Raw genomic sequence first — 22,382 nt, forward strand, 5'->3', positions numbered from 1 at the left:
AAAAAAAAAAAAAAAAAGCAAGAAATTGGTAAAAAAAAAAAAAAAAAAAGCAAGAAATTGGTTGGAAGAGAAGTGGCTTACTGGGAAGGGAAGGGAATAGAAGAGGGAGAGCGGAGTCCGTAGTGCCCCGTCTGCAGGCTGTTGGCTTGCGTGGAGAAACTGTTCCTTCTCTTGGAGTTCAGTAGCAACCTTCAGGCTCAGGGCCAGAGGGAAATGCAGGCCTCAGAGGCTCTCCAAAAAACCTTGTGCCTGATAGGAAAGGACAGGCCCTGGGCACCCTTCAGTTGTTTGGCACTACATGGTGCCATTAAACTGCCACRGTTGGCATGAGACCGTTCTCCAGATAAAAGGTTGCCCTGTTCACAGCTAGCCTGAGTAGATGCTTTTATTTAAATCTTTCTTTGTTCCTTTAAAATGAGCAAACAAACCCGTTGCTCATCCTCCTAAAGGTCATCAAAGTCGTTTCTGCTTTTGTTTCGAGAGCCAGATTGATGCCCGTTTGCAGACACCTCAAATGGATCTCTTCTGCTCCAGCAGTGGGGAAGGGGGGTTACCAGGGAAATGTAGGTTATTTTACAGAAGGTAAAATAAAAGCTATTAATAGAAGCATAAGACCTTCCTAATACCAAATAAATGGGGCGTAGGAGGTGGAGGAATGAGTGTGCGCACACCCAGTAATCAGCCCCCCTCCGTGGCTGTGCCTTTTCTCCCAAACGTGAACTCGCTGCGGAGCTCTGTAACACTCTCTCTGATGAAATGGAAAGTTGAACATAAATCAATGTCTGTGGCTGTGTTAGCTATGCATCAGCAGTTAGTGCGCGAGATGCACCAAAACAAAGCGCCGGCTGGTCGGCGTTCCTACACTGCCCCCTAATGCAGAGAGGCCTCGGGAGCCGGGGAGGACGGTGGGATTTCTGCGGTCGGGGGGTTCCCGTTCGCCTCTGTGCCGTTCAGAAGAAACGTGTCCGTTTACTAGGTCACAGTSGCCCTCTGGGCGAGAGGGAAGCGGAGCCAGCGGAGGGAGGCCACCGCGCGGCTTTGCGCTCCCGCCGTGGTTCCAGGCTCCCATTTTAGCGTCTGTTGGTCACGCCACGGATGTCTTGTAGTGCTCCTTGAGCCGTTGAAGTGACTTCTTTCTTCGTTGTGCAGTGCATTTTCCAACAAGGAACGCTAGTAAACAGAGCCGGKGCAGGTGTTTTACCCCTGGTTTTATCTCACGTGAGGATTAGACATCTGTCCTGAGTCCRTAGTGAGCTGAGCGCTGCCCTCGGTTGCTCATGGGCTCCCCGGCGGGGACAGGCAGGCTGCCGTCGCCCCTCGGTGCTGCCGCCGCCGGGTCTCGTCCGAGGGTGCTGCGCTCGCCGGCCGCGGCGCTCCGTCGGCCTGCCTCGCGGGGAGGAGCGGCCCTGGCGGACCGGCGCGCTTGCCCTCGCGCGCCGCGCTGGCTTCTCGGCGTTGGCCAGCCCTTCACCCAGCCTGCCGCCGYCTCCCGTCCTGTCTGCCAGCCTCGTCCAGTCCCTTCTGCTGCTTCTGCGAGCCGGTTTCTGGGAGACGGCACAAGAACGGCAAGACAGACTTCCCYTTCTCTGAGCCAAAGGGAACTTCACGAAAAATCCCGGGAAGCAAACGTAAATGCCAAGATGTATCCCGTTCGCTGCCCRTGTCGCAAATACAGTGGATGGCTTCCCAGGGCCCGCTGGAACAGGCAGGATGCGTTCGAGCTGCGGAGACTGCCGAAGCAAGGCACACAGTTCMGATCTCTAATGGTTCCTCTTGGGGATATCTTGATTTGAAATTCTCTCAAGTAATCTCTTCAGCCGTCGTTCAGCCAGCTTCCTGRGGAGTGTCCCCCATCATGAGATGTGCTCTTTCCTCCAGCCGTTTCCACGTTTCCCCTCCCTGGGAAGGGTAATGTAACTCTTCTCTGGGGAGCGCTGGACTAAAAGATCAGAGTCTGCATTACTTCCCAGCTGTTCGCGACGAAAGCTGGCTTTGCGAGAAAAGGAGCGCGTTGTCCATCTCCGTTTCATCTGGGAATAGTGCTCTCAACATAGCTTCCAGGGAAGGGATTTGCTACTRGAGAAAAGATTTATGAAACGGAAAGGTACGGTTTAGAGCTTTTCGTAGCTGCTTCTCTTCCTCTGGAGACAGAGGTTCGAGGTTTACAGGGTCCTCTTCTGGCTGTGAGTAGTCCCATTTTTAAAGTTGGACCCTACAGCTCYTGAAAACGAGGTCCCTTCCCTGGCCACGAAGGCGTTTGAACAGCGTCGCTGTTGACAGCTCTCTGTTGACAGCTCTTTGTCTGTTCTGGGAAATGAAAAGCAACAGAAGCATGCACAGAGCTCAGTGCTGCAGGCCAGCACATTTCCCTTCTCTCGTGACACCTGAAGCTGTTTTTTTTTTCCAGCTGTGGCACATCCAACAGTACGCAGGAGATGGCCAAAGGCAAAGCACACTCACCAAGTAAAAGTGCTGGCAAGGAAAGCAGCCAGGAGAGCTGCAAACCACTGTGTGCACAGCGTTAGGCAGTGTCAGTGAATCCAGCAGCTCTTCAGTGTTTACACCAAACCAGACAACCCTGGGGAATGATAGTCTAGCTGCTTTGGAGAGAGATGAGTCACCTTCTACTGAACGGGGCAGAAAATCATTACTTTGACCCGAGCGAGTGATGTAGCGGAAGAGCATGATTTGCTCTAGGACAGGCTGCTGGCTTTTCCTGGGGGAGTGAGCGTTGTGCGCATTTGGAAGCGGACTGCAGATTAATAGTGTGGATGAACCTGCGGTGCCTGCTCTCAGGGATCAGGCAGGACCAACCAGCTTTGTCCCTCAATGCGCTTGTATTGGAGCAGGTTTGTGAGCTTTGTATTTCTCCTGTAGCACAAATGCTGTAAGAGTTGGTGGAAGCTAGAGCCAGACTGGTCTTGAAGGGCTGGTTGCACCACTACTAATGCTATAAGCTTTTCTAGCCCTGCTGGGTTTTCGTTGTAGTGCGAGTCATGTGCTCTACAGTTTTTGAAGGAACATGGCTTATAAAAGAGATGAAGGCTGAAGGAAAGAAAAAGCAAGCGTCAGAGGAAGTTTCTCTGGAAGTTTAGTAGGGTGCCCATAGCTTTTGTAACGAGTGTCTAGAGCATATGGTGGGATTTGCAGTCAACTTTTTCTCGGGCGCTCCATCCAGATGGAGGTGACTGTTCTTGGCTTCAGCTGACATGGGTTTGTTTCCTGAAGAGCTGTGTTTAACATATTCCTTAAAATCAGAATTCTGCACTTGGAAGCCCCAGATGCAAGAGAGGCAGATCTCCTGCCCACGTCTCCCTTAGTAGGTCTTCTGGGGAATTTGGCCAGCGTTAACATTTCATTGCTCTCTCTGAGCAAAATGCAGTTGGGTCTTCACCCGGCACCTTCTGCCTTCCTGGCATTGCTGGCCTCCCTCGCAGTCAGCGTGCCCACCAGCCACTTGATTCGCTGCGGAGAGTCACAGCACGCGGCACRGCCTGGGAAGGCCGGGACAGGGTGGGCTTTCCTACTGTCATCCCTTCCAAAGGCCAAGTCTGTTATAATCAGAAGATGACCCTTCCTCTATGCTCCTCTGCCAGCCCTGTTCTGGTGGGGTTCTAGGCAGTGYCTGTTGCATAATGAAACTGAAACCTTATCTGATACAGAAACAGATTTTTGGCTTTGGTGGTAGGCTTGGATGCATTGCAGCAGCTCAAAGAGGCTCTGAGGGTTGGACTTTAGGAAAGGCTGCTCTGTGGGGCAGCRAATTTCTTCTAGGAAAGTGAAACTCATAGTCTGTGAACCAAAACCTGGCAGAAGTCTGCAAGTGGTGTCCTCCAGCAAGCTCAGAGCCACCTGGGTTCAGGTTGTTAACCTGGGCTCACGGCAGTTGGTTATAGAGCTCTTCAGGCTCTAAGTGCCCATTAAGTTTCTTACAGGATCCTCAAACTGTTGTGGGCTGGTGATTTCTAACYGGGTTGCTTGTGCCATGCGAGGTGTGAGCAGCTGTGCCAGGATCTCCCCACGCGTCCCCGGTTTGAGCAGCGTGCAGGCTGCGTGTGACACGTGGAGCCGATGCCGCGTTGTTGTTCTCTAAGCTCACGGAGCGTACAAGCCGCAGCTCCGAGACCGGTACCGGCGGCTGGAGSTGGAGGAGCCAGGCAGGGCTCCGCTTAACGTGGGAGGGGGATCGCACGGGGAGATGCAGCCCGGCCGCGGCCACCTGAGCACGCGAGGCGGACGGCCTCGTCCGTACTGCCGACCTCGCCGTGCGCAGGGAGCGTTTTTAAAAGACCTGATGCAGTCCCGTTAAGGAGAGTTTTGTCACAGTGATGCTGTGAAGGGTTCTTTAAAATCAGTTTTCTTGTGTCCGTTAGTGACCACGGGTAGAATTTTCCAAAGAGATGTTGAGGACCCAAGTCACATTTTCAGAAGTGACTTAGAGGATGATTTAGTAGTAGGTGAGAAGCATGTTAAACGCACCAGCCCTGCCGCCTTTTTAGAGGATTAGTGCCTTGCTTTTGCTCTTAAATCAGCCGAGGTGCCCCAGCCAGGCACCCCGCAGAGGACACGTGCCCCCTTTACTCTCTGAGGGCCATTAAATTAAAAATTAATTAATCTCTAATTAATGTTCATTTAATTTATCTTGGTGCGTTCTAATGTTGAAACCGGTAGGCAGAGAGAAACAGATTTTAAAATGCAAGACACTTCCCTGCTGCAAACTCTGAATAGTTGGTGTCTTGTTGCACTGATGCTTTGCCTCCATATACCATTCTTCTTCGTTCTGCCACCCCCAGAGGTACCTGAAAATGTTTTTAAATATCAAAACTCTATCATTAGCTGGAAGTATGTAGCCCATAAAACATGATCCATTTGTGGTGAATTACTCTTGAAACATAAATTGACACATGCAGAACTATGATCGCTAGTGCAATTTTCCATGTTCAGTATTTTACAAGAACTTTGAGAAGCTGAGCTCATGAAAGACAGAGTGGAAATAATCTGATCACRTGGAAACTCTGGTTGTAAAGCAGCAGCAGCAAACTTCTGTCATCTAATAGTCCAGATTTGTCTTTTAAAGTCCGTGTAGTAAAGAGGGGGAAAAAATTAAATAGAGATGAGGTTGACAGGTGGGCTGGAAAACCTACAGCTAGCTGAAGTGATTTTCTTCTAATGCTGTTTTAGATGCTTTTGTTTTGAGTTTTATTGTGTTTTTTTTTTTTTTTTTTTGAGGTAGCTAAAAAAAGGTAAAGAATAACCTTCCATGTAACACATTAAACCAAAGCTTGCCAAGGTGGTGCAGGAAAAGCTGATGCAAACAGACATCTCCAACATTTCCTTAGCACCGCATCTCCGCTGAAGGCGTTTGGTTGACGTGGTCCGAGGAACCGAGGAGTTAGCGTCAACGCATACTGGGCTGTCTGCTCGAGTCTGCAAAGAGCCTGAAACCACAGCTCCAGCCCGTGAATTTGCCTCTTACGATAAACGCTGAAGCATTCAAGCGGGCAGGCGGTCTCGGCCGAAAGGCAGCTCTCGATGGTGCAACATCTGCAAGCATTTGCAGAGGCCGCAGCATCCAGAGGTCCTGCCCGGCTGACTGAGGAGCGCGTCGCGCATCTGAAGCGGGGCCGCGACGGCAGATTTCATCCCCGCACCGTGGCTTTAGCGGCCCCGGGGTAGCGGGCAGGAAGTCGTGAACGTTTCAGATGCTGGCTGTTGCTGCTATTTGGAGAAAGAAAGAGAAGAGCAGCACCACTGCAGCTCCTCCCCTGCTGCGTTCGGACCGGAGGGAGCGCGCGGCGTTCGCCCGGGCGTTTGCACAAGCTGTACATCCGCAGTTACGTTAGCCAGAAGTAGCTGTCGGGAGCATTACTACGGCGGGGTAATGCGACCGTGAGGAGCCTGTTTACTGCCCTGTGCTGCTTGCCAACGAAATGCTTCACAAAGTCTYGAATTTCCTGGGAGCGCGTTGCGATTTCTCGCGTGCTCGCAGCTTGCACAAGGCCGTTACTGCCTGCGCTGTCGGGGAAGTCRAGAGGATGGGGGCGGCCTGGAGTTTTCTTGGCCGGGAATCAATCAGCCACTGCTGCTCTTTGCACCCCGCTGTATTTTGGCAAACTGCGAACAGCCGGGGGATTAAGCGCGTCGCACGAGGGGAGCGAGCGAGGGTGTGCTTGGAAGTGCGCGGGGAGGGTGCGATCCAAGACCGCTTTCCCTCCTCCACTCCCCTCCCCGTGAAGGAACTGGGAGACCTGAAGTCCCCCACAAGCCATGCGGGACGAGCAAGCCGCAGCCAGCCATGAAGCACTTGCTGATCAGTTTTAGATGCTCAAATTGATCTCCTCCTGCCTTTAATTAATGCTGGCAGCTTAGGGAAGGAAGTTCTGCATGCTCCCGGCGAGGACGGGATCTGCCCCGCTCGGCATGCTGGAGGCGAGAGGGCAGGAACGTGTCCCCCCGTAATGCGTTTCGGGAGCACAAAGGTCTGAYGCTCTCAAGATCTGACGGCTGTCTGCTGGGGTATTTTCTCCTCTGGTGAGAGTGCTGGTGTTTCCTTTATGGACACTTATATTCCAATTTCTCTAAAATAAGCAAATGCTGCTTGCTTTGAAGGCTTTACCTGCAGCTCCAATATCCCACCTCCCTGTCCGACCAAGGGGCACGTGGCTGGGGACATCTCAGCGCCTGCAACGCGTGCTCACCCAYGGGCACGTGGAGCCCAGCTCTCCTCCAAAACCAAGCCGCCGCTCCGGCGCAGAGGGAGGACGTCGGCGATCCCGCRTGACTCGTGCTTCAACACGCGTGCTACGAACCGCAGCAACACGTGCGCTAACCAGAGAGGGGCTTCTTGAAATTTAAATTTAAAGTTGCCGCCCGCCTGGGTTTATTTGTTTAACTCCCCCAAGGACGTGCTCAGTTTGAGAGGCAGGCTGCTGGGTTTCCTGCGGGGAATTACCTAACGGCGTATTTGGAAAAAGTTGCCTTTGCTCCCTGTTATCCCTGCCGCCGTTGCAAGCAGCACCGCGCTGCGCTTCGGCAGCGCAGTCGGGACCTCTCTAAGCGAGGGGCAGCGACTGTAGCAAGGACCCGCTGCCTTGCCCTCGACCAGCGGGTGCACCGAGTTTGGCCGTTCACGGGGGCACGTGTCTGTGTCCAGGCGCAGGGAAGAATGACCTCGTGCAGAGAAAATTTCGGGGCTCRAAGCGTCTGTTTTGTGGGATCCGTTGCGCTGCGGGTCGGTGGCACTGGAGGACCCTCGGTGAGCCCTGGCTTGTCCGTCCCACCTTGTTGTGCTGCTCGTTCGTCCTTGCTCATCCTTCCCCACGTCCCGAGGCTGCAGCGCGCAGAGAGGACCTTGCTCGTGGTCAGAGCCTTGTTCGCCCCTTCGGGGCTCAGCGCTTCCCTCGCCTGTAAAGGCGGCAGGACGCGGGCTCTGATCTTCTCTCGGCACGAGCAGCGGGCGACGGTTGCCGCTGGCTGACGAGGCAGAGGCGTCAGAAGCCAAACGGGTCGGGTGTCCGGCGCGAGGTCTGGGGCGCCCCGCCGGCCCCCCATCCCGCGGATCCGCTCTGGCACGTGCCGGGAGGGGAGGAGAGGAGAGGGGTCCTCCGGTTTGCAGCCCCTTCCCCGGGTTGCGCGGGGGCCGCGGAGGCGCCGCGGTCTCGCTGCGGAGGGGCGCGGGCTGCTCTCGTCCGCCTCTTCGGAAAAGGGGCGGCAGAGCAAGTTGCGTAAATGGCGTGACTTCCTTCCCGCGACCGCTTACACCGTATCTGGAAGGCTGGCAGGAGGCTGTTTGTTTAAATCTGTTTGGCTACATCACTCTGCGTAACAGTTCAGGAGGAGAAAAAAAAAAAATCCTCTTACTTTATTTACATTGCACTCAAGTTTCTGTAGTACAAAAGATTTGCAGGTGCAAATATGTCCTGCCTTCATTAACTTCCCCTCCCTTTTTAATTTATGTGATTTCAATTTTCCTTCCCTGTACTGTTAATTAGGGGACCCTCTAATCAGTACCATTATCACAGTGGTATTCATGTTTAGGAAAGCTGCTAAACAAATGCTTGCAAAATTGCTAAATGGCTAATTAATGTCTGTTAATTAAGAAAATTGCTCATGGTAACAAACCATGCCATTGCTGGCAGCAGCTAGAAGGCGAACACTTGTTGAAATTAGTAACGAGGCAGGTATAGAACATCTGCTCCCGAGCCTTTTCCTGGAGCGTGCCATTGCTTCGCATAACGTACTTACAAAGCTTATTTGCTTTCTGTACCAATTACACATTCTTTGACTCAAAAACACTTTTTTTTCCTTATGTTAACATGCACCAGTATATTCTTGCACCAAGCTYGTGTTTTTTCCAAGCAAACTTTCATTTTATGCTTTAAAGGGGTGGGGGGTGGGGGGGAGTGGGCGTTCAACCCCAAAATGTCAGAAACTACTGCATTGCAGTGTTCAAAACCTACATGCACTAATCTTTCTTTTTTCCCCCAGACATCTTTAGTATCGCTTTACTCAAAAGAAATTTTACTTGCATCATTAGGTAATTCATCTTGAGGAAGGCTATTGCATCCTTAAAGGGTAACGGTACAGCCCTGCATGTACAAGTGGTTGGGTTGTGCCATCCGTGTCTCGGAGCCAACCTAGGCTTCAGGTTCAAAACGCCCGGCACGAACGTGGGACCTGCTTCTAATCGCATTTGCAGCCTCTGCGCTGGCTTTGCGGTCTTGAATAAGCCGGAGACCCTCAGGTCAAAAAGGAAGCCCTGGAAGGTGTTTSCTACCTTCAGGAAAACGTGGGCGAAGAGAGGAAAAAATATATATATTTTTGGTTTGGGGATTTTTCTGTTTTCCCCAACCTGTGTGATCCTCTCCTGCAAATTTTTCTTCCTTGCTGCACGCCCTTGCAAAGTGTATCCCGGTGTGTTTATCATTGCAGACTTGGTTGAATTACTGAACCGTTTACTGTAATGTGGCTGCTGTACTTTGACAGATGTTCTGATTTTTTTATATGTTTTTTTGCATATATCATTATTCACTGTTCAGTTACAAAACGAGCAAAAACTCAACAAAAAAGAAGGGGGAAAACAAAACAAAACTAAACGAAACCTTGAGAACTGGCCTCCCAACAAAACAGGCCCACCACCAGCGAATCCTTTATTTATTTATTTATTTWTTTAAAGCTCTTTCTGCGCTTTCACGTGCTGATCTATAACCTCCTTCTGCTGTCTGACCTCACAGGGACCGCCTGGCTCACAGCCCTCGCCACACGCACAGCCTCCACCTCACAACCCTAACAGCATGATGGGACCCCACAGTCAGGTAACGACCCGAGCGGTGCGCAGGGCTGCGCAGCGCTCGGTTCCGCTCTCCTCTCTCTACACATATATACTCACATTTTTTTTTTTCTCGCATTGTCACCCCAGCTCTGATAYGAAATGTTGGTTTCTTCCCAGTTTTTATATGTGCAGTTGACAGTGGACTCAATYGTGGGTTTCAGACAATTTTACCTTCCCAAGGTAGCCTGCAAAGTTTACCTTGATTTGGGTTTTTTAAGCTTCTGTTAGGAGCAGCAATTGTAAAAAGCAACTTAAGTGTTTCTTTTTTGGTACTTAGCACCAGGGATTTTTTTTTTTTTGTGCGTGTCTGTATGTGCTTATTTGCCACATTTTTTAATTTATTAAAACTTGGACAGTGTCTAAYGTTCAGGGTTTCCCGTACACTAATTTTAACAGCCTTGTGCAGTATTGTCAAAGTATGTCACACGGTCTCTCAAACARTAACAAATCTTCAGAAAACGTTAAAAAAAAAAAAGGGACTCCAAACACTTTTTTTTTTCCTTTCCTTTAAACTTACTCTTTTAAAAAGGAATTTCTCCAGACGAATGTGTAAAGCCTAACCGGCCTTTGCTGAAGCGCGCTGTCTCCTTGCAGCCTGTTGCTGAACTTAACTTTGTGTAATTGCAGCCTTTCATGTCGCCGCGCTACGCAGGAGGTCCCCGGCCCCCCATCAGAATGGGAAACCAGGTATTGCGCTCCCTTGCCCTCTTACCGGCGGTCTGACGCGGGGGCCTGTTTGGAGTTTCCTCCCMCTCGGAGGGGGAGAAGCGGGCAGAGGACGAGGGAGCCCTGGGAACGCTTCCCGCGTTTGCTCGAGAGGCGTCACTCGCTTCCCCGAGACGCCGTCCTTTCTGGTCGGGGGGGTGGGGGGAGCGTTAAGGGTCACGTACCCGTTTTTGGGGGATCCAACCGCGCGCGGGGAGGAAACGTCGGTCCGGCACGTGCCACGTTGTCTTCTCGCTGCCGGCGGTTTCTCGCGCGTTGAGCCTGCGGCGCGGGCGGCGTGGGATCGCCTCCGCGCGCGGTCTCCTGCAGCGCCGCGCTGCCCGGGCTCGGTCCCGGTCCCGGTCCCCGTCCCGCGCGCGTCCCGGCGCTCCAGCTGCGCCAGGGCACGGTGGCTGCGTGGCCGCTCGCCGCGTGCGCTTTCCCCGGGACCGTAGGAAATGAGAGAGATGGAGATAATCCTGCTGCTGGGCTCACCCAGCGCTTGGATCAGCCGCAGGGTCAAGTGAGGCAGGTCGCTTCTGAATTTTGGGGGTTAGGTTTATCCTCTTATCCCAGCTCAGACAATAACAGTTYGTTGGTGCCGCTCTGAACCCGGAGCGCCACCCCGTACGCTGAGACCGTCGTGTTGAGCTCAGTCGTTCATCAGGTTCAAAACCGCGCTGTGCAGATCTGGGTGGTAACAACTTAATCGCAGGTTTCCTCTAATTTCTTTTGAACGAAAAGTAACATCGAATGCATTTTAGAGTCTCGGGAAGGATTACCTTGAGAGCTTGTTTTCGGCTGATGCTTCTTGCAAGTAAAGCTGTTATTCCTACGTAACTCTTGTCGCCGAGGCAGCGCCGGTAAGGCAGCGGCGCGCTCAGCGGACGTGATCGAGCAGCTTTCTCGACGTCACCGCGCGCCGGGTTTGAGGCAGAAGTCACTGGGGTTTGCAGGACGTGCAGCCGGGGGTGACGCGTAGGCAGCTGAGGCGTAACTGCCTCGCCGTAAGGAGAGCTCGGGGAAATCTCCCGTACGTCCGAGCGGCCGCCCCGAGTCGGTCGGGGCGGGAGGGCTCCCTGCCCGGGGTCGCTGGAAACGCGAGCGTGGCGGGGGGCCGGCCGTGCCCCCGCGGGCGTCCCCGGCGGCTCCGCGGCTTGCAGAGCTCTGCCGGAGGCGCGGGGGCCGGCGCTGAGCGAGGTCGGCTTCGGGCAGCCGCGGGGGACGGGCGGCCGGGGCTGCTGCTCGCAGCTCCGCCGTGCCGCCGGCCGCGCGTGCCCCGGGGAGTCGGGCAGACRCCTTTGCGCTTCTCCTTAGAAAGCTGCCTTAGATGCAAGCTGCTTGACCGGACCGAGCAGCTTAAGAGAGTGGGCACCAAACAAGGTGTGAGAAGCCGGTGCTTTTAGATCACTGCTTGTCCTGCTCTGTTCGGGTTGCCTTTGCCGTTAGTAYGGCTGTTTGTAGCTGTAAAGAGACGTCGAGTCACCTTCAAGCCAGAAACGTTATTTAAAATAGGGAGTTTTTAAAACTTGGTCCTGCAGCACTTGCAACCAGCTCCAGCCCGGTCCTGGGGCAGCGGGTTGGGAAGCGAACCTAGGGTCAGCGTGGGCTTTCCCAGCGCTGCTGCCCGAGCTGCCTTCACGCTGGGCCCCTGCGATGCCGCAGCCCTCTGCGGAGGCGCGGGAGGCGAGAGGACCTGCCGGCGTGCCGAGGGCTTGTTTAGTTTAGGTCCTCCCTAAACTTTTGCCCGATGGGATTGAAAGGTAGCTGGTGGTTTCAGCCCGCCCCGCGTTGCAAAGACGCGTGCAACCTCCTTATGGGCAGCGGTGCGGGAAGGAGCCGTTCAGCAGGGTAGTTGGGGAACTCCCAGCCTGCTAAGTTTTACTTTTCTCTGTTAAGTTAATTAGAAGGATTTTTTTTTTGCCTGAAACACCGCATACAAAGGCACAGATTTGTGCGTACGCAGAACTTGGTGAAATTATGTTCACATCCGGAGGGACAAAAACAATAATTAGGAAGGCAGTAAAGTGAKGAAGCAGAAATATAAATATCCATCAGTTCAACAACTGTGTTTTATCCTCCTCTTGCTTCGCATCTTCCAAACTGCAAAAAACCCAGGATTAAAGTCTGTCCTCTGTTCGTGAATTGGGCAAATTTGGGCCAATATGCACCCAGTCTGTAGCTGTAGGTTGTTCAAACAGTGGGAGATGTTTCGTGTTGGTATTCGAGTAAAAGGCAAGGCTGTTTCAAAATTGTTTACACTTTGCTTCCCCAGGGCAGATGGTATCTGTGTTTTCTCCCCATTTATCTGTGCGGAGCAGCAYGGGGAAGGCAGCCTTTGAACTTTAAATACCCACATTGCCCAGGCAGAGCGTGGATTTGGGGAGCGGGGAGCAGCCGGAGCTAAAAAGCACAGGAGTAAACGTCCGCTCTCACCACTTCCGAGTGCGTCGGGAAGACTTTGAGAGCAARTTCCTGCAAATGAGGCGTCTCCCCTTCGTTAGCAAATAAATCGCTTTAACGCATATGGCTTGGCCCTGGTGCTGTGTAAATATCTCGAAACGGTGCTGCCGGTCGCCTTTCGCTGCCGGCTGCGACGCTTGTGCCCCGCTCAGCCCGGGTTTTCCCCCCCGCTGCAGGAGTAAGGAGGAGGTTGCAGCCTGGCCGCTTGCAGGCTGAAGGGGAAGGAGGAAACGGTAGGACCCGGCTTGGGTTTTTCAAACGGCGTTTGTAAAAGAAAGCGGGAGGGCTGTCAAAGCAAAGGTAGGCAGATTCCAGGAGTCTGCAGCAACACGTCCGGGGCGGTAGCGATCCCGAGGGAGGCAGGTAGACGCTCTTCCAGGCGGCRGCAAGTCGTGTTGCGACACGAAGGGTGTTGTATCGCGGGGAGCACACCAAATAACTGAGTACCCCGGAAGGTGTGAAACCTTGAGCTGGATCCGTATGCTGTATATTGGCCAGGATTTGCAGGGCAGGGGGTGGAAGGGGTCTTGTTTTTCTTTTATTTTGTTCTGGGTTTGTTTGGTTTGGTTTTTATCTTCCTCCCCTTGTTTTAATATGTAGCCTCCGGGGGCCGTTCCTGGTACACAGCCATTGCTGCCCAATTCAATGGATCCCACGCGACAGCAAGGTAAATCCCATGGAGGAAGTCTGAATGTTCCCCCTTTTTCCTGCTAGCTGTAATTTTGGGGGCCAAAGTCACTGCTCTCCCATATAACATGCCTGCTTTCCTCCCAACAGGGCACCCTAATATGGGCGGACCCATGCAAAGGATGAATCCTCCACGAGGGATGGGCCCCATGGGTCCTGGTCCACAGGTAAACTTCAGCAGAGCATTTCTTCTTCCTTCCAGAGCCAAATAGCATCTTATGGCTCTGAGAATGCCAAACACCATCTGAACAACCTCTGGGGGCTAAAAGGGCTGGGAGTTTTCCCCTTGTCCCCCATTAGTGTTAATGCATTTTACATTAGTCTTGCCTCTGGAAATCCCTCCTTTTAACATTAGTGAGGTCTTCAAAGCTGCACGTCCTCATTAAGGATGTTGCAAACCCCCTCTTGCTCTTCAGTCAAAGGGGATGCCACTTAGCACCAAGCCTGCAGTAGAATTTGAGTGCATTATGCAATGTGCCTGGGAAATACTTATGACCCTAACAGCAGGAAAGGGAAAGGATGCTTACATTAAAAATAAATAAATAAAAAGGGAAGATACTTTTAGCAGGGGAATAATTCTTTCCTCTGCTCATTTCTCCTCCTGCTGCCCGGTTCTGCAGACTTCTGGAGCTCTGTTCTATTTTAATCCATTTCACATTTAGATTTTTTTGGAAGGGTAGGAGGAGAAGGAGAGAGGTTGGTGCCATGGAACTGTTCAGTATAGGAGGAAAGATGGTTTCCTGTAGGGAAAACTTCACTTGCAAGGTGATGAGGTCCCTCAGCACTTCCACCCCAGGATGAGGATACGCAGAACAGCACCTTGCTCGCTGCCCTGTGAGCTGCAGAAAAGTGTGTTTCAGGAGCTCTTGCCCTTCCTGGGCATGCAGCACACCCTAACGCTCGCTTGCGCTAGTAGTTAAGATGCCTGCACTGGTTTTGGTTGTAGGTTTTTTTTTGTTTGTTTGTTTGTTTGTTTTTATGTGTGCTCTTGGCTTTGGAAAAACAGCATAGCGCTCTCCACTTAATTTCACAGATCTGTAGCCCAGACTAAAACAAAGTTGTCTCTTACGCTGCAGTAATACCAAATCCTGCCTCAGTTACTCAAGGAAGGGAAGGTAGGGAGGGGAGAGCCAGCCCAAAGAGGAGTAAACTCTAAATTAAGCAGATCTAGGTTAATATATTCCGTCTTTCTGTTGATTCATTTTAAGAACTGAATTTGCATGCTACTCTGTTGACTCACTTGTGTTTGTGCCTTCTAAGAGACTCGAAAAACAGATTACCATATTTTGGTTGTAGGTTTATCCTCTCTGCATTGTCGCCTACGTTGAGTTTGCAGTGCTAGGATCAGAGTCTGTCAGAGCCGAATGTGCGTGTTTGAGCTTTGTTTTGTTTTCCCCCTTGAGACTGTTGAGCTAAAAACGAGCATTGCGTAAAAAAGAGTTGTGCCGTTTCTTTCTAATGTGAGCCCGAGAAGGGAGGAGAGCCCAGACTATAGATGCATGTCCGTCGCTGCAGGCCGGGCATCGAACGGAGCCATCGTAGGCGGGGGGAAATCACAAGCAGCATTTCACGGACAAGGCCACCATCCAACAGTGCTGGGATGGCCGGGGACACGCGACCTGGTGCTGCACTTGCAGCGCTCCCTCAAGCCGGATTAGAAAAAAAAATGGCATTTGTTGCAGCAGCCCCAGCCAAGAAAAGCGTGCCGGGAAGGTTCTGGAGGCTCTCTGTGGTTTGGCTGAAGGCGCCTGCTCGCTTCCAACTTGAAAAGATTGCCGTGAAACTTGGAAGCAGCAGCGCTGCGCCGAGTGCTGTGTGGGATGATGGCAGGTCTGGGAGATGAGAAGAGTTGTGAAATTTTCAGAGCTTTATTTTTTACTCTGCTATTCCCTGTGTACGTACATTAGAGAGAGCTTTTTAAAAATGTAGTCTTCCCTTTGAGAAGTGCAACTGCGTAAACGGATGTATTGGCTTCCCAATCTGGTGCTGGCGGGGTGCTGCCTTTCTAAAGTGATCCAGAAACGAGCGCTCAGAGCGTTAGTGTGTGCAAGAAATGATCAAAAATATTGAACCAAAATCATCAGCCTATAGCACCCTGCATGCCCAGTGCCTCCCCGCTACCTTTAAAAAAACAAAAACAAAAAAACCCAGCAAAACGCTTTGCATCAGCTTTCCCCAGTGTTACCAAATGACAGCAAAGTATCCAGCCAGGACATCCCGGTATCCTGACAACGACCATCTCTTACCTGCTGAGTATTAATCATCTCTTACAGCCTAACCTAACGCTGCCGCTTTTGCCTTCTGGTAGTTGTAGTTTTGCCTCTGCGTGCAGAGGGGCCTTGGGTAGCGATGCCAGGACTGGATTCATCAGTGCCTCTCTTCAAAGGTTTCATAACTTCCTGGGTTTCGTTCGCGTCTTGCCGCGGCCCGGCACCGGCTCGCTCGGCCCGGCACCRGCCCTCTCCCTCCCCACCCTTCCCGGACGTCTCTCAGATGGCTTCGTTTGGTTCCCTTCAGCTCCACTGAAAAAGGCTGAGGTTCTTTTTAACGTGGGATTTGCTGCTGCTATTCAGTGCAAATGGCTGGAGCTTGGATCAGTTAAGGACGTGCTAGTTTAATTTGTTTGGGGAAAGCCTTTCCTGCCTCCTCAAAACAAGCTTGTAGGTGCCCTCAACAGAGCAGCACACATCAGTGCACACGTAAATCCAGGAGAGMGTCAGCAGCGCTCAGGGACGTGCTTAAAGTTCGGGTTGGAGCCCTCTGGGAAGCTGGGAACTATGAAGTGCCCAGCGATGCCCCTCTCCCGCCCTAGCTGTTTTTCCCTGAACGACTGAAATCCTGCTGGGAAAGGTGCAGCGCGGGGGCAAGGCGGGCCGGCCGCCCCGGGGAGCGGGGYGTTGGGAGCACTTGGTGTCGGTGGAGGACGCTCGGAAACCGTCAGGCCAGGCAGTCAGCGAGTCCTGTGCCTTCTCCCCATCCCGACACCCTCCTCCTCCTCYTCGTGCCCTTTCCAGAGGCRAGAGGAGGAGCAGCCTGCACGGGGTCCGGAGCGTCTCAGCCGGCCTGCGCCGCGCCGGGGCCGCCCGCCTCTGCAGGCAGGATTTAAGCAGAGAGCTCTGCAGCAACGTGAAAACAAACCTTGCTTTTTTTGCACTGCTCCAGACGTAATCCTAGGAGAACAGGATGCTCTTCTGACTTGGGGAAGCTCTTATGAGTKTTTGTGCTGTTGGCATCCTTTTCCTTCCTCATTTCGCTGCAGCAAGAATCATCCAAGCAGCAGCTTCTTTTCTCTTTCTGTCCCTGTTTTCTCCTGAAAAAAACAAGCGCATCCCCCTGGCGCCCTGGGGCCCTGAGCAGATCCATGCTCTGCGGCGGAGGGGCGGCTGTCCCCCCGCCACGCCGGGGCGGTTGCGGTGCGCAGCGGTCACTGATTGCTTGTATGTTCGTCATCATCTAATTCTTTTTTTTTTTAATTAGAGTTCGTTTTCGCAAACTAACCCTCTTGTTTTTGTTTGTTTGTTTTTCCTTCTCTCTTCTTCTCTGGTTTCCCTTCTCGTTATGGTAGACTGATCCTTGGTTATCATTGCAGAACTATGGCAGCGGAATGAGACCTCCACCCAACTCTTTAGGCCCCGGCATGCCTGGAATTAACATGTAAGGCCATCGTGGTACTTGCGCCTGGGGGTATTTGCCCGCGGCCTCTTGCTTTACGTGACTCTGGGATCTGCTGTTGGCRGCCTCTGCGTGCCGGGCAGGGGGGTGAGCGGGTGCGAGGGCTGCGAGCAGAACGTTTTCTGTTTGATTTTACCTCCAGGGGTCCGGGAGCTGGCAGACCATGGCCTAACCCCAGCAGTGCTAACTCAGTAAGTGTCCGTCTGTCCTTGCGCTGAGGCAAGAGCAGGGGCGGTGGGTGACCGTCCCGGAGCGTGGGGCATCCGGCGTGGAGCCTCCTTGCCTGGGCACGTCCTTCGGCCGGTCCAGCTGGCGAGAGGATTTTTTCTTYCCCCTTCCGTTCAGTCGTTAGCTCTGTGTCCAGAGCGTCTCTGCTCCGCTCCTCCGCCGCCCTCCCGGCTTTGGGACGCGGCCGAGGGCGGGGAGGGCCCGTAATTCGCAGCGCTTGCCCAAAACCAGCGGCTGAGCTTTGGGGAGGGAAGGCAGGAGACGGCGTCTTGCTGCAGCCTCCMGCTCACGGAGCGGCTGTAGGCGTCCGAGGGGCTCAAACGCGGTTGCTCTTCCTCCGGTTCTCCTGCCTGCGTGTCCTCTCGCTGGTGGGGGCCCGGGGGAGCGGGCGAGGCGGGCGGCCGCGCGGGAGGCCACGGGCAGCGGGCGACCTGCCCAGCCGGTGCTGCTTTCTGCCTAAACCCGCCTGTCTCTCCTCTGCCTCTAGATCCCATACTCGTCTTCATCGCCTGGTACATACGTGGTAAGTCCGTCAGCCCAGCCTGTCGGTCTCGCCGTTGGGTTGGGGAGAGGCGGCGCGGGTCAAGCCTGGCCTGGAGGAGACACTTTAAAACGCGGGAGAACGACCGAGTTCCCCGAACCGCCGCATATTTGCTCGGCGTCGTCCCTCCCGGCTCGGCACGAGCGCGCCCCGCGCGCCATCCCCCCTCCCCACGCTCGCATCCCCGCGGCCGGAGGGAGGGAGGCGGGGAGGGAAGGGGGGAAATCCCGCATCGCTGGCCGCCGAGGGACCTCGCCGACCGCGCCGCGGGCGTCTCGTCTCGTCTCTCCGCAGGGTCCTCCTGGCGGCGGCGGCCCCCCGGGAACGCCCATCATGCCCAGCCCCGCAGGTACGGACCCCCGCCGGAACGTCCCCTGCCGCACGAACGCGTTCCCAGAGCCTGCTCTATTCTATTCTATTCTATTCTATTCTATTCTATTCTATTCTATTCTATTCTATTAAAAATATATATATATATATTTATTTTTTGCCTTTGTGCTGGGGAGCAAATCCGGGAGCGGGGCTCCTGAACGGGAACGTCGCTCGGGAAGGTCTTGAGGTGTCGGACGACGTCGTCTTTCCCRCCGTTGCTCCCTAGAAGCTGAATTATTTTTCGCAGTTGAATTTCTGTGATTAAAAACTTTGTGAATCTTCATTAAATACAAATTAGCCAGAAAATGGTGGTACTTAAAGGGAATTTTAGGTGATAAAATACAAAAGAATGAGTTCAAGTGGCCTGAGTTTGTTTTAATTAAGAAATGAATTAATCACCCGACTTACTGGGCTTCACTGTTCCACAGATTCAACAAATTCAAGTGACAACATCTACACAATGATTAATCCAGTACCGCCTGCAGGCAGTCGATCGAATGTAAGTCTGCTTTCTAATAATTTACATATCAGATACCATAACAAATCATAATTAACTTCATCAGTTGAGAGTAAAGCAGTTTAATTGATTTCAGCCATTTGTTACAAAATAGAAATAAAACAAACCATCAAAAAGTGATTAACTCTTCAGCGACTTTGTTAATTTTTTATGCTTATTAGGAGAGCGGCATTCCTGCTGCTCGGGTCAAGATCAAGTCGGCTGCGCCTCCGGCGGGCAGCAGCCTTTGCAGGGATACGGGCGACTCCGGTCCCTTCAGCTGCCAGGCCCGGAGCGCCCGGAGCTTTTTGCGAGGCACCGGGGCTTTTTGCAAATCGAGGAGGAGGGGTGCAAGCCGCTGGCGGCGGTGGCAGCCGAGACGCTTCACCGTTCCTGGGCGCAGGCGAGGCTGCGCTGGGCCGGGTGCTCCCGGGAGCTCGCCCCGTCCTCACCGGCTTCGGGAGCCGCCGGGGGGACGTCCCTCGTCTCGCTGTTGGGCCGCAGGGTGCGGAGAGGACGGGCAGAGCGCGGCCGAGGCGCGAGGAGCCGCCGCGGCAGGGCTCCGGGGCGCTGCTTTTTTGGATCGCTCCTGGACTGTCGCTTTTCCCTCCCGCAGTTCCCGATGGGACCCGGCTCCGACGGCCCGATGGGCGGCATGGGCGGAATGGAGCCTCATCACATGAACGGATCGTTAGGTGAGGGCGGCGGTCCCGCGAGCCGAACCGCGGCGCGGCTCAGGCCCGCCGGGGGCCGGGGGCCGGGAGCGCCGGGGCGAGGCTGCGCTCGGCCTAGCGACGACCAAAACGCGGGCAGCTTCCCCAAAAGCAGCGCGGCGGAGGTCTGGCTCGGGGGCAGCCCCCAGCTCGGGTTCGTGCCCAAAGCAGCACTGAGGGAGGAGCAGGAGCGGGGCGAGCGAGGCCGTTGCTGCGCGCTCGGTAAGGTTTCTTTCCTTTTGTTTCCCCCCCAACCCCGCAGGGTCAGGAGACATAGACGGACTTCCAAAAGTAAGTGGGCTCGTGGGCAGCCGGACGGCGCGGGCGTAATTCCCCGCTTCCGCGTGGCGCCTCGGCCGCGGGATCGCTGCGTGCGTCCGCGGCCCCGCGGCGGGGAGGTCACGGCAGGAGCCCGGAGGGCGGCCGGCGGCGTCCCGCCGCGCTCACGGCCTCCCCCTCTCGTCTCCCCAGAATTCTCCAAACAACATAAGTGGCATTAGCAATCCCCCGGGCACTCCAAGAGACGACGGGGAGCTGGGAGGCAACTTTCTCCATTCCTTCCAAAACGACAACGTGAGTGTCCTGCCCCTGCGGGCGTCCCTGCGCCGGGGCCAACGCGACTGGCGCTGTCTGTTGGCTCCGAGCTGGGAATCCTGGGTCCTTCAACCTCGGGTTTTGACCTTGGCTCTGCTATTTGTAAGCTGCTTCAGGACAAAACCTGGGGGAGGAAGAAATATGCTGGGCGTCTCGAGAAGCGGGTGCGGGTAGGTGCAAGCTTAGGTTCTCGCCAGGAGGACAACACGTGGCTGTAACGAACCAGCAGAGAGAAGGAGGCAGGAGAAGATCCCACGGGATGGAGACTAGCTGGGACAAGTGCCTTAGATCTGCACCTCCTTCCCTCTCCCCCTGCCTCGGGAGCCGCTTCAGCTCCTCCAAAATGATTTGAWTTTGAGCTGGTGGCCACCCCCTCCCGCTTTACAGCGGCCAGTGCAGGTGTGGCTGGCTGTGCTTGCCGCCAGTCTAGATGCCGCGTCTGAGATACGCAGTCTAGTAGTCACGCTGATTTAAGGCACTATGTATGGATGCAGAAGTCTTTCCTGTTTTCACTCTGTTAGCGTTATATACATGCATGCATTTTAATTATTTTTTTTAAATTGCTTCTTACCCCATACTGTTTTGCTTATTTTCTCCCTGGAAGGACAAGTTATAGAGCAGATTATGTTCTGATAAATTAGAGTCTCTAGCATATTCTYTCTTTCTGATTTATTAGATCCAATTACCTTGCTTTATAGTTTTCATAAGCCCAAGTCTTACTTTTATATCCCCTTTTCCCTCGCTGGAGTAGCGCTTAGTATTTTGGTCTGGTCGGCCTGATTTCTCACCCTGGCTTTGTCTCTCTTGCAGTATTCCCCCAGCATGACGATGAGTGTGTGATTTCCCTCCCCCTCCTCCTCTCCAGGATAAAGAGAGTCAGCTGCCGTTTGGAGGATCTCAAAGAATTATGCAAGAAGAAGCTAGGTGTATTGGCAGGGAGACGTGTGGCGGGGGCCAAAACCCTATGGTTTAGTTTCATGCAATAAAAAGGCTGAACTTTTTATTCCATAAAACATGAAGGACAAAACTTAAAATATTTCAAGACATGACAAGATCCTTCTTTGTGCAGAAGGGTTTATATATGTACATGACACTTCTTTTTGGAAACAAATGGAAGCCTCTAGCACCCAACTCCAATCTCTTTGCTTTGTTCTTTTAAATAAAAACAAAAACAGAACCCTGTTGTATGTTTGTGCCGTGCGACACCAGGAAGCTAGTCTAGATATGAAATCTCATGTTGTCTCTGTTGTAGTCATTTTTTAAATAAACTGGACAGTTTACAATGGTGGTTTTCGTTCAGAAGGCCTGTTTTTTTTTTTTTTTGGTTTTGTTTTTTTTTCTTCTATTTTTTGTTCATTTGCAGCACAACGCTTCCTCCTCCAGTAACAAGATCTGCTTGTGGAAGAGACTCCACCACCTCGTTACAAACTTGTTAATGCAGGTGACCCCTTATAGGATCACATCCTCGAATTAATTGTGATCTTAATATCTGTGACTGTGGCATGCACTGTGTTAGTCTTTCCCCCCCCTCTCAGAATACAAGAAGAATTTGCTATTCCTCCCTTCCTGAGAGACCTTGAGCTGGTTCACTACCAAAAAAAAAAAAATAAAATAAACCTACCGAAAGAAAGGAGAAAGAAAGGGTTAATCTGATCTGGGACTTTGAAACTGTGATCTCCAGCTAACTTTGGTTTGTTTGGGGTTGCTTTTTTGGTTTTGTTCTGTTTTTTTTCTCTTTTTTTTTCTTTTTTTCTTTTTTAAGATGTGCTCTTGTCAGGGTTTCACTTACACATGATTTGGAACTGGATGGAGATATTTTTTAAGTAATTATTGTTGTTAAAATGTATCCTTGCTATTCTGTAGGCTCGCTCTGTAACACAAAATAAAGCGAATCAAAAGTAAAAAAAAAAAAAAAAAATGCCCTTCCTTCTCGTGGGAGAGGTGACTACGGAGAAGTAACAGGCAAGCCGCGAGCAGCGACGCTCGCCGGAGCTCTGGGATCTCGGTGCGTTGCACTTCCCCTGTAGTTGGTCTTTGTTTTTCTAAATCTCCATTTCTGCTCCATGTATATCATATTATGTAAAATATTATCTCCCTGGATTGACCCTTGTGCGGATTATTGAAAGCATTGTATCTTGTTTCAGTGTTTTTTCTTACCTTGTAGTCTGGTTCTAAAATAAGAGAGGGGGAAAAAAAGTAATTATTATACATTGTAGTTTGTGTACGATATTTGTTGATAATGTTTTATTAAAGGGATGTCTTTTTTCCGCACCCCTTCATTGAAATGTTTTGGGGAACATTTGGCTTGTTTTTATTATTCTGACTGCAAGACATGAGATGACAAACTTTTTTTAGTGTGTAATATGAATTTTTTTAAATGTTTGCCTTCTTTTTCCTAGGCATTTTAATTGTGCTTTACCTGTAGAAAGTTGCTGGGTGGGGAGGGCGGGTGGGAGGGACGGGGGTCTAAGGGTGTCAGTCTCATAGTTACAGTCAGGTTAATATTTTAAAAAAGTAATGATAAATAACTGAACGAAGATTTGTTGCATCGCAGATATGCCCGTGGGCTCCAGAAGGGGT

At 52.4% G+C, this 22,382-nt stretch overlaps 1 protein-coding gene across 1 annotated transcript in view; it reads left to right on the forward strand.

The window, feature by feature from the left end:
* SSBP3 (single stranded DNA binding protein 3) overlaps positions 1-22,087 on the forward strand; it is a 44,575-nt gene extending 22,488 nt beyond the window's left edge. Inside the window, exons 3-15 of the mRNA XM_085307987.1 lie at positions 9,234-9,314; positions 9,959-10,018; positions 13,100-13,166; positions 13,277-13,353; positions 16,776-16,840; positions 17,001-17,049; positions 17,574-17,609; positions 17,922-17,976; positions 18,428-18,498; positions 19,112-19,190; positions 19,471-19,499; positions 19,680-19,781; positions 20,613-22,087. Coding sequence (XP_085164113.1) covers positions 9,234-9,314; positions 9,959-10,018; positions 13,100-13,166; positions 13,277-13,353; positions 16,776-16,840; positions 17,001-17,049; positions 17,574-17,609; positions 17,922-17,976; positions 18,428-18,498; positions 19,112-19,190; positions 19,471-19,499; positions 19,680-19,781; positions 20,613-20,642 — 801 coding nt within the window. The 3' untranslated portion in view covers positions 20,643-22,087. The remainder of the gene's footprint in view (positions 1-9,233; positions 9,315-9,958; positions 10,019-13,099; positions 13,167-13,276; positions 13,354-16,775; positions 16,841-17,000; positions 17,050-17,573; positions 17,610-17,921; positions 17,977-18,427; positions 18,499-19,111; positions 19,191-19,470; positions 19,500-19,679; positions 19,782-20,612) is intronic.
* Positions 22,088-22,382: the final 295 nt, after the last annotated feature.

Source organism: Rhea americana, unplaced genomic scaffold, assembly GCF_003343005.1.
Source record: "Rhea americana isolate MKP2758 unplaced genomic scaffold, rheAme1 scaffold_27, whole genome shotgun sequence".
NCBI lineage: Eukaryota > Metazoa > Chordata > Aves > Rheiformes > Rheidae > Rhea > Rhea americana.